Source organism: Podarcis raffonei, chromosome 1, assembly GCF_027172205.1.
Source record: "Podarcis raffonei isolate rPodRaf1 chromosome 1, rPodRaf1.pri, whole genome shotgun sequence".
Lineage (NCBI taxonomy): Eukaryota > Metazoa > Chordata > Lepidosauria > Squamata > Lacertidae > Podarcis > Podarcis raffonei.
In genome coordinates, this window is record NC_070602.1 from 45,637,463 (window position 1) to 45,648,743 (window position 11,281).

At 41.8% G+C, this 11,281-nt stretch overlaps 1 protein-coding gene across 4 annotated transcripts in view; it reads right to left on the reverse strand.

Moving 5' to 3' along the window:
• RBM25 (RNA binding motif protein 25) overlaps positions 1 to 5,745 on the reverse strand; it is a 34,775-nt gene extending 29,030 nt beyond the window's left edge. For 2 of the 4 annotated variants that reach the window (XM_053384324.1, XM_053384296.1), the window contains exon 1: positions 5,489 to 5,588. In XM_053384324.1, coding sequence (XP_053240299.1) covers positions 5,489 to 5,520 — 32 coding nt within the window. In that variant the 5' untranslated portion in view covers positions 5,521 to 5,588. Of the gene's footprint in view, positions 1 to 5,488 lie in introns of all 4 variants that reach the window. The other 2 variants (XM_053384315.1, XM_053384305.1) reach the window with 2 other exon arrangements.
• Positions 5,746 to 11,281: the final 5,536 nt, after the last annotated feature.

Sequence of the window (11,281 nt, forward strand, 5' to 3'; positions counted from 1 at the left end):
TAACCTACTATGTTTTTGAGGTTGCTTTTAGAGCTGGAATTTTTGCTTGGATTGTTTTTGTCTGCTGCCGCCCTGTTTTTAGATTTGGTGTTGTATCATCTCAGTATTTACTGCTTGCTTGTGCTATTTTATTATTACTACAATAAATAAAATAAAATTTTAGAGGTGGCATATAAATTTATAAAACAAAGTAAATATTAGACAAGGCACTTAATGCTTTCATTTGTTCTATTCTATACATGTTTACCTGAAAGCAAGTCCTGTTGAAATCAGTACTTACTTCCAAGTAAATGAAATATGGGTGCACTAGACCAACAATAACCTAAAGCTCAACAATAAAAAGCATGAAGGCTTGCTCTAGCCATATGACCTCAGGCTAAGCTCAGTAGTGAAGCACCCTTTGCATGCAGGTTTCAGGTCCAGTTGTTGGCATCCGTAACGAAAAGATTTCAGGCTGGGAAAGACTCTTATTTGAAGCACCAGAAAGCTTTTGCCAGTTAGACTGAACAATATAGGACAAGATGAACAAACAGTTGCTGCATTTGGATGACACAAAAAACAATCCTTTATCATAATGAGAATGAGTCTAGGTCAGCCTTGGGTTTGCGTGTCCCTAAATCCTCTGAAATAGTCACTAAATTTTTGTAATAACAGTCTGTGCCTGAAAAACTACTGTTAATCTTAACTATGATTTATTCAAATAAATTACTTTCCAACCACAGGTAGTTAAGATTAAATAGAGTTTGTCAGATTGGTGTGTCACCTCAAGCTGCAGTTAATAAAAAATGAAATCAAAACTGTCTAAAGTCCTCTCTGCAGTACACAAGCCCCAGACTCGCTTAGGCTTATTCTCGTGATATACTAAAGTTTAATGCGATGTCTGAAAGTGGTCAATATAAGGCAGCTTCTACATTACAACACGAATGATAATTTAACCAAGCAGCAGTAAGAATAGTACAAGGGAAAGGTTAACTGATATCAAAGGGATACAGAAGTGTTGACTTTATAGTGATCTAGGGAAGGCTCCAGTAGTCGGTCCAAGGAGCATCTGAAGGTGGAAAGGAGTGTGGATTCATGAGCAAAAAATGGAATGGCTGGTCAATAAATAAGTAAGATTATAGCACAAGGAAGGAACACAGGCATGGGAAACAAAGAAAACAAATTGAAAGACAGAGAGATAAAAGAACAGAGTGAGTCTTGGGCAGTACAGTAATAGGAAAAACAAAGGGATGAAAGCCCCCAAAATGTAAAGGAGAAAAACGCTCTTCATCTGTCTGGCATGGAAAACCTAAACATTTGGGGGGGTATTAGATGCTGTTCCATGAATCAATCTTCTACCAATTATGAATAAACATTTAGAACATTAGTAAAAATATTATTACTGTTACCCTTTGTTCCAAAAGATAAATTAACCAATAAATAATTAAAATCCTATTTTAAAAAGGTAGGATTGGCAATCATACAATGGATATATCACTGACATATTTATCACACCTGCCTCCCGCCCACTCCCGTACATACAGTATTGCTTTAATTTTTTTGATAAAGTCCATGCTCAGTCACCAAGCTCACCACTTGCATGTGTACGTCCACCACCTCATTGCCTGTTTGACTGTGAATGTATGAAGTGAACGTAATACCAAACGCCTGACTTCTAGTTAAAGCCAGCTGGGCTTCTGAACCTGGTCTGGGAGGATATGTGCAGCCAGTGCAGGTGTTTCAGCAGAGAGGTTATATGCTGTTGGCCATCTGTCCCCATTAGCAATCAAGCTGTGCATTCTGCACTAGCTAGAGCTGCCGGAAAGGGTGGGCTCGCATGCAGCTCATTGCAGTAATCCAGTTACCAATGCATGGACTATGGTGGCCAGAATATTCCAATCCAGATATGGCTTTAGCTAGTGTAGTAGGTGAAACTGATTGAAGACCCAACTTTTGTATATTGCTTAATGCCAAAACAAATTTATAAAGGGTTTGCAAGTAAACAAATCAACTACTGTACAACTATAAACACCCATAATTAAAATATAAAATGTAACACTTAAATCACACCAAGTACATTCTAAAGAAATATTTATACAGCATGAAAAACTGACATGGTATACTTTTTAACCTCTCATTACTATATAAAAGTCAAACATGCATGCCATAGTCAAACAGTTTAGGGTAGCATTACATTTTCTAATTAATTCCCCCTGCTCAGGAAATCCACATCCTATGTTGAAAACAATGGGGAACATGTGAAAGCAAGTCACAAATGAAATTACAGAAGTGTTAGGTCTGAAGATTACAAGAGAAGCATTCTAATTTGACTGCTGGAAGGAAGGTTAGCAGGCAGGAGTCGCAGAAGTTCAAACCAGTTATAACCATATATAAACAAGTTAGCAGTAAAGAGATAGATAAACCTGGAAAGACTGAATGACTGACAAAACTTGGCCAAAAACCTTGGCATGGATGGAGAAAAGTGCTTATTCCTAGAATGCTGCCTTAAAATAAAGAGCTCTGCCATAGGCATACATATAACTGTATTAAAAAAACCTAAAAGATTTATGTATTGAATGAATGTCAAGAAATAAAGGAATAAATTAGAACTTATTTCTGCCATGTTCAACTGTGGATATTGGCAAGACAGCTAGACAATAAACAGAGCTCAGGAGGATTCCAGGAGAGAGGGATGCAGGTGAAAATCACATCAGAGTCATCAACTGTCCTTTGGGAAGGATTCCAGGAGAGATGGGAATGCAGGCAAGACTACATCAGAACCTGCTCCAGTAGATTTTTCCCTAATTTATCAGAGGGCGATCTACCACCATATGTCCTGTGGAAAGAATCCCAATGGTTCTGTATGTTGCTACTTCTTATCATGTGTTGCTTTACTTTTTTAAGATAGATTAATGTTACTTATAAGCTAGCTCAGAAGCATCCTGACAGGTGAGATACATGTGTGTGTAATAAAGATGAGACATTAGGACTGAATTTCCATTTGCACTTTGTGGAGAGTAAATTCCATGAAAAACTACTTCTGAGTAGACATGTATAGCACTGTCTTGCAAATATGGCATTTTAATGAATCCAGCTTTTATGATGCGGCTGTACAGTATGTAAAAAGAGAAAAATAAGGAATTAAAGGATGGATTCCATAGAATTAAAAGTTTAAGGGGGTGGGGAGTCAGATAGTAAAAATCTTGGATAAAGTCAGGCTTTTAGATGCATGAAAGAGAAAAAGTTCCTGGTCATGTTATATGATCCCAGAATATTTTCCATTTCTCATTCATTGAAATAGTTTTAAATAAAGTTTAAATTAAGGGGGACATAGTCATACACCAAACCACATTTCCACCAGCGATCCTATAAATACCAACAGGTTTTTGCAGCTGTTTAATTTTTGCTTACCAAGTCATCTTAATGTTAATCTGTATTTTTAAAAAATGATATTTCATGAACATGTATATATATCACCTTGAAATGTATGGTGGCATAGAAATATATATATTAATAAATATAGATGACCAACAAAATACCGTACTTTTCTGTGTATAAGACTAGGGGTTTTTTACTAAAAAAAAGTTTAAAAACTGGGGGCGTCTTATACATGGGTAGTGGGTAGGGGTGACAGGTGATTGGTTGCAGCCGCGAGCTGCAGATTGTCATTGGCGATTTGTAGTGTGATTGGTGGCTGCGGCATGGGGTTCTTTGTATTGGCTGTGGGAAATGGGTGTGTGATTGGTTGGTGTGTGAAGGGCTGCTGGGGATTGGCTGCCACTGCGGCAATTGTGCTTGCTATTTACTTCCGCTGTTGGCGATCGGGCAGCCTCCTGTAGCTGATGAGATTGTTAATGAGCAGCGCAAGCGATTGCAATCTCCGGGTTAGTGATTTACTGTATTCCACCCAAAAAAGCTCAACAACTTTGGGCCATTTTCTGACATTGGAATCCCCAAAAATAGGGGCGTGCTATACAAGGGGGTATGTTATATATGAAAAAGTACGGTATTTGCAATACTATTATGCTTAGAAAAGAAAAAAAATGCCAAGACTATATAGAAGTTTGTTTTGATACACCTAAAATTATGCTATTTACATTGTATTAATTGTTTTAAGGTACTCCTCTTCATCCTGCTATAGATAATTTTATTCTTGAACAAATATCAGTAATCAGTCTGCACCAGAGATTGCAAGTTTGGATTAACTGGTGGCATCTTGGTTTAAAAAACAAGAAATTATAGATGCAATAGTTAGCATTTTTTCTTAACATTTTATCAAAATGTTGCCTAAACACAAGTAGACAACTAGTTTGAGAGTCACCGGAAACAGAGCCAGAGGACTATGAACTACTGTATTTTGGAATTGCATAAAAAGATCTGAAATGTTCAGTGCTAATTTAACATGAATTTTCTGGAGATATTTAGAGATAAAAAGCAGTCAGACCACACGGCCTTCTAGTTCAGCAATACCTAGGCTGATTGGCAGTGTCTTTCCAGGATTTCAGACTAGTCTTCCCCAGCCTTACCTGAAGATGCTTGGAACTGAATCTGAGACCCTCTGCATGCAAAGCTGATGCTCTACCACTGAGCTATGATCAATATGCCAGCTCTCCCAGCATTATTTCTGCTGCAAGTCTAATTCATACCAAGTTCCATTGGGGTTTCATTTCAAGTAAATGTTATTAAGGCTTAAAACACATTTCTCACACACATAATGGAAAACCTCCATTGAAGATGTGCAGATTCATTACCGTTACATCCCACAGCCTTGCCTGCAATAAAGGAATAATAACCTGCTACTTAAAACACAGTTATGAATGATTGATCCCAACCCCATTATGTGGGCATGTTGCAGGTACTTCTAGGAGATTATATGCATGTGCAAGTATAGAAACTGCAGGCTATTTTTTTTTTTACACGCTGAACTTGAAAGATAGCGAAGTTCAGCTTGCTGCTCAACATTTAGGAATAAAATTACCCATTTGCCAACGCACTGCCATATAGAAGCTTATTTTGCACGAGTGAGACCTTTCAAGAACACTGCGCTTTAACAAGCTGACAATTCTGCCTACGGTGCGTGATCTGCGATGGCCCCATTCACACGTACGAGTCAAAGCTTGATGCTCGTCAAGCTCTGAACACGCACGTCGTGAATCGGGCCCATGTACAAAACACGCAGGGGGCTTCCAGGAACACAACTATAAGGCTTCGTTCTAAACGGGCTAACTCGCAGGGCGGTTGAGAGTGTGGCCCTCCCTTTCGAAGAAGCTCTCGCCCACTAGCGCCCCCCACATCCTTTCCCTCCACCCATCCGCTAAGAAAAGGGGGGAACCTCCAAACACACCCCTCCCCGCGAAAGAGGACCCGATCCCGCCGCCCAGCTCCCCTCCCCCCCCCTCGTGGCCTGTAGGTCGCGGACTCCGCCATTCCCCCTCCCCCAGGGAAACCAAGAGCGGACCCCCCCATCCCCTCGACCCGCTCCCGCCCCTGCTAGAGTGGCGCCCAGTACCGCAGGTGCCCCATGCCGGCGAGGCCCGTCATGTCCTCGCCCCCTCCCCGTTCCTTGAGGAGGATTAGCGGCAGCGGCCCGGACGTCACCCGCCTCTCACCGCAAGCGCTGCCGGAGGAAACGAGGCCTTTCCCTCGCGACGCCTCTAAACCCGGCAAAGGCAACTAGGCCGCGAACGCACCGCAATGAGCCACAGGCGCCGTCGCGTTACGCCGCTGGTCACGTGAGGGGCCGCTCCTGAGCGCCTTTCGTCAGAAGACCGGGCTGCAGCGCGCGCGGCCGACCATAGAGATAGGAGCTAGAGCGCCCCCCGGTCCGAAAGGAAACAGAAACCTCTAGGAATCACCTCAGCTCTTCCCGACGGCCTGTCCGCCCGTTTCTCAGAGGGTAGAGTTATAACTAACTAGTTTTCTCACTGAGAAAAATAGCCGAGGATTAAAGCTGAGTTAGAGAAAAGTGCGAACCTCTGCCCCTGCTGCAATGTTTCCTAGGAGTAGCGGCCTCCTTTAGCTCACACAAGAAGAGCGTCAGAAGGAATGAAGTCTGTGGTGCATCTCGTCAATTACCTGCAAAGAGGGCGGCGAGCGGCTTGACGACTCTGTCGCCATCTTTGCTGTGGGCAGTCAACACTACCGCATAATGTTTTGCGGCGAGCCGCCATTTCCCGGTCACATCTGAGCTTCTTTGGATTCTTACCATGGAAAGCCAACATTGTAGAGCGTCTTTGTTCTCATCGACCCCTTCATGCATTAAGCATACGCCAGCGCTTCAAGCGAACCTATTGGGGCTCTCTTCGTTTCCGAAATGGCTTCCTAGACACGCACAGCCACAATAAACATTCAGGAACCCTGAACTGTAGGGCTCCGTACTTCAATAGCAGGCTGCCTTTAGTGCCTTCTGAAAAACTATGAAAATAGGAACCTGCTGTGGCCTTGTTTCTAGGTAGCGAAGCCAAGGTGTCTTGGTGTAGGGCAGCTTCATTCTTGAAATTTGAAATCCAAACAACTCTCTGAGGTAGATCAAGTTGAGTAGTAACTGGCCAAAGGTCACCAAGTAAAATTCATGTGCCTGATTTCCCCTGTTGTGGTTTGGCATTATAAGAATTTTTAGGTCATATATATATCATAGCTGTCAACTTTTCCCTTTTCTTGCGAGGAATCCTATTCGGAATAAGGGGTCAACTTTTCCCTTTTCTTGCGAGGAATCCTATTCGGAATAAGGGAATTTCCCTTAAAAAAAGGAAATGTTGACAGCCATGATATTATTATTAATAATAATAAATGTTCATAAATGTACCAAGCAAACACATATATAAATATATAAAACCACATGTCTGAAACCCATAGGAAAAGTCCTAAAGCCATTTTGACTCTTTCACTCACCTCAAATATTTCTCTACAAGGTCAAAGGAAATGCAGAAACCTCCCCATTGTCCCTGTCCTCACAAATCCTGCCTTAAGGTCACATTTAAGGTGTGAATAGCGTGAGCCTGTGACCTGGCTCAGGAATTAAGTGTTATCATTACAAAAGGATTGCCAGACTCCCCAGGTAACCTGGCAGACAGGGTAAAAACAATGCACTCAGATTTCTGTGATGTAGGGATGATGTATCTGGGGGGTGGTCTTGGACTCCAGGGCGGGCAATTTGAAATGTCTATATAATGGCGGGCACACCTTTGTTCTGGGTCCTCCTCCTCTCTCCTGCGTGTGGGGGAGCACCCTGTTGCAACAGTTTTTAAAAATAAAAATCAGGCTTAACTAGCCGTCTTGCTTTTCACTAGAATTCTGGTCTGGTCTCTGTCGTTTTACTAGCTGGTAAGGGCTTTCAATTGTGTTCTGCCAGAGGTCCAGGCTCCCTCCCGGAGAAGGACTCCTTTTAACTCTTATTACAAACCACTAATACACAACACCTCACATACATATGTTCAGGGCCCAAGCTACATTATTCTCTAGACTGTTCATATTTTACAAGCTCTTAAGTAGAAAAACTGACACTTCCCCCACCCCCCATTTCTTAATAAAACTCCATGTGTCTTTCTGCGCATGAGTACAGTTGAATCTATGCTAATGCAGGTGTTTCTTTTTAAAAATTAAAAATACAAATAGGTCTCTGAATAGTTTTGCAGGGTTCTACATTGCCCAGGGAATCTACAGGAGCAGAGCAGGATTCCTGCAGCAGATGGTCACTAAAATTTGTGCAAAGCACTCAGCACTCTGTTCACTAGAATAATACTGAATTATGAGGTGTTTCCTGTGTAGCTTCTAGACTGAACACGGCAAAACATGAATTACAGTACATGTCAGTATCAGCCTGGGATTAAAAAAAGTACTAGTTAATCGTGTAAATCCAGGCCTCTCTATCTGGCCCTCAGGCCTCTCCAGACCACACCTCTCACCATCCCTGCTTTGCACACTCGGGTGATTTTTTTATGGCTAGAAACTGTCCTTTAACACATATTACATTTCTGGTGCTGGCTCGCCAGAGCAGCTTTGTCACGCTGGCCACGTGACCCAGAAGTGTCTCTGGACAGCGCTGGCTCCCGGCCTCTAAAGTGAGATGAGCGCACAACCCTGGAGTCGGACACGACTGGCCTGTATGGGCAGGGGTACCTTTACCTTTACCTACATTTCTTGCTTGCCTAGATGGAGGTTAGTGAGGGGTGTGCAATTCTGTGAATAAACTAGCTCGCCACACAAAGGTAAAATACAGATTCATTGCTCTGCCCACATTTGCCTGTGATTTTACCAACTGCTGGCATGTGGCTCCTGGAAGGTTGTCCAGAAAGGAATGTGGCCCCTTGGTTTGAAAAGGGTTCCCCACCCCTGATGTAAAGTACTATAATGTAAGTCGTGAATGAGGATGGGGTGGTGGTGGAACTAGCATACCTGGCCCCACTCTTTCAGCTTTTGTATATTACTTATTCATGAATATAATGCCTGAATAGGGATAGAAAGAGAAAAGGACAGACAGAAAGACTACGGGTCATGGATTTATTGTTCCATAGGCTCAGAGTAACAACCGTTTTTAAACAACTAGCAGTCTTACAATACAAGTAATGAAGATACAAGTAATAATATTCAGTGGGAATATTAAGATGTGGCAGATGATCTGGCTATTGATGAAGCAGTTTCCAATTAAACTCAGTAGAGTAACAACTATATTTTAAATTATGCTTTATGCAATTACATTTACATACCTTGGATTCTGATATTTACACATCATTACACTGGCTGATGGACAACTCCTCATTAAGCAGTCAAAACAATACAATACAATTTCAGGATTTATTTGCTTGCTAATTGTTCCATATTGGCATTCCCTCAATAGAAGCTAAGGTTGAAGTTTCCTGAGAAAAGGTGTGTGTGTTTGTGTGTGACTAACAGAGAGTGATCATGCTGAGAGTTTGGATAGCGTTAGCTAAACTGTGATGCAGCCTTGGTTGGGGCTACAACAGTTGCTCTCAAAAAATTAGAATACAATCCTAATCGTCGTTCAGCAGAGCTTGATGGAGTGGCAAAGCCAGCTTCACATCTACAGCCCAGTTCTTGTACTGGGCAAGGCAAAGTGCAGTAAAAAAATACTGCTTTGCTTTGCTAGCTCCCCACTCTGATAAAGTTGTGCTATATTCTTATTTACGCCAGGTCATAGAATTGCCTCCAATACACCAACATAGCTGAAGCATCCTATGCCTGCCATACATGAGGTTAGTAATAACACATCTCCAAACAAAAAACAAAAACAAGGATAGATGTGCCCACCCTTGCTCCCTGATGCAGCTCAAACACATGCCACAACCACTAACAATGGCCACATGACATGTGGAGGCAGCCAATATCATTGCAATGATTCAGGCACTTCCTCACTCACCCCACGCAGAATGTACACTGCTACAGTGTACTCACTCCAACAGACATAGTGGCACACTCCATAAAGCACAGTTTGGGAAAGAAGTTTGAACATCAACAGGGGAGAGTGGGCTAATTGGGAAGCACCCCAACAATCCTTCCCAGTGGACATAGGACTTGAGACCACACTTCAAATACCACAAAGCAGTTGCCTACACACTTAGCCATAAGAGCAGAAGGCAAGTACAGACGTCATGGAGCATTTGTCACTCTGAAGCCCACAACCCCAACATGCAGTCATAGGTACCAGGAACATAGGTGATGCAAGAGGAGCCCTGGGCTGGTGGAACAATTGCTGCATGCTTGGAGGGCCCTAAGTCAAATTCAGGATACACAGCACACTAGGAAAGAAGGGTCAGCCTCCACACCTGAGCCAACCATGCATGCATGGAGTAAAATCCTGTCCCTCCATTAGCCAACTAGCCATATTGACCCCCTCCTTTCCCCATGGCAATTTCCCCTGTATTGCCTGATAAGCCCAATGTGGTAGCATTGCAGCAGGACTCCATTATCCTATCTAGACCAACTGACTACGTATTTGAGTAGCCTCCCTTAAAGCTTACGGGACCTAAGTGAACTGATAAAGGAGGCTCAGCTGCCCATTAGCAGATCCAGCTCCCTGCCTTACAGTCACCTCCTGAAGTCAGCTACAACCAGATCACACTATGTTGGGGGAAACAGAAAACACTTGTAGAGTTGCCAACCAGACCTTTGAGCAGCTTTTGTGCTTCGACAGTGGTTCAACACACAAACTTAGCTCTAACAACTTTCTCAACATGCATCATTTTATAAACTATCATGTCCGCTTACTCTTAATTTTTTTGTAAACTAATAAGTCCCAAAACATCATAGCCTTTTCTTGGAAGTGAGTTGCTTCTGCCTCCTGATTATTTTGTTTGTCATTTTCTACACCTTTTCCAGCTCTGTGGTAACCAGAACTGTCAAGAGAATTCCAAGAGTAATCACACCATAGATATGTATAAAGTCAGCGAGAAGGAGTCAACATCACAGGAATAAGTAGATAGAGATACCATTTTGTTTGCCTTAAACTATGAGATATCTGTGTGTTGTAGTTATGGAGTTTTGAATGTTGCCTTGGGTACGCCATGTGGGTAGAAAAATAGTTGAAAAATTATATAAAATGTTCATATGGTTTAAAAAAAAATTCGAAGTAGTTGCACTCTACTGTTCATACCAGCACAGTACAATTTTGTCCTATTGCATTCAGTGAAGCTTACTTCCAGAGAAATGTGTACAGGCTTGTAGCATTGCACTGCATTACTATGTATGTTTACTCAGAAATAAGCCATTTACTAAGGGTTTAAAGGATTGCAACCTTACAGTCCAATGAGAGTGAAGATACATGTTGCAGCTGAACGCAAAACAGAAAAAGGTTTTTCTCGTGAAGAATTCTATTGAATTCAAAACGTGTTGGTCATTTTGGATCTCAAAAAACCTTGTATACACCTATAGAAAACTTTTGCTAATTTACACATTAGGATGCTCATCTTTATTGAACCTATGTGACTTTATTGGCAACACATTTATTTAGTATCATGCTCAGATTAGCATATGCATTGGCATCTTTGTTTAATACCCAATACATGTACTTTATGTATAGCATCTGTTTCTTTTAATGTGTTAATGTAACATAATCACTTATGCTCAACTATTCTTATATTACTGATGAATAGTTTGAAGATTTCCATTTATACATATATATCATAGTTTCAGGCTCTTTAGTCCAAAGTACAATTATTCTGGGAGTGTGTGCTCTACACCAGTGTGTTTGGGAACTGGTATTGTGACTGCAGACCCCTCCTGACATCCTCTTCATCCTTCATCAGATTGTTATTTGGTGCAATCACTTTCAGGTTCCAGTCCAACT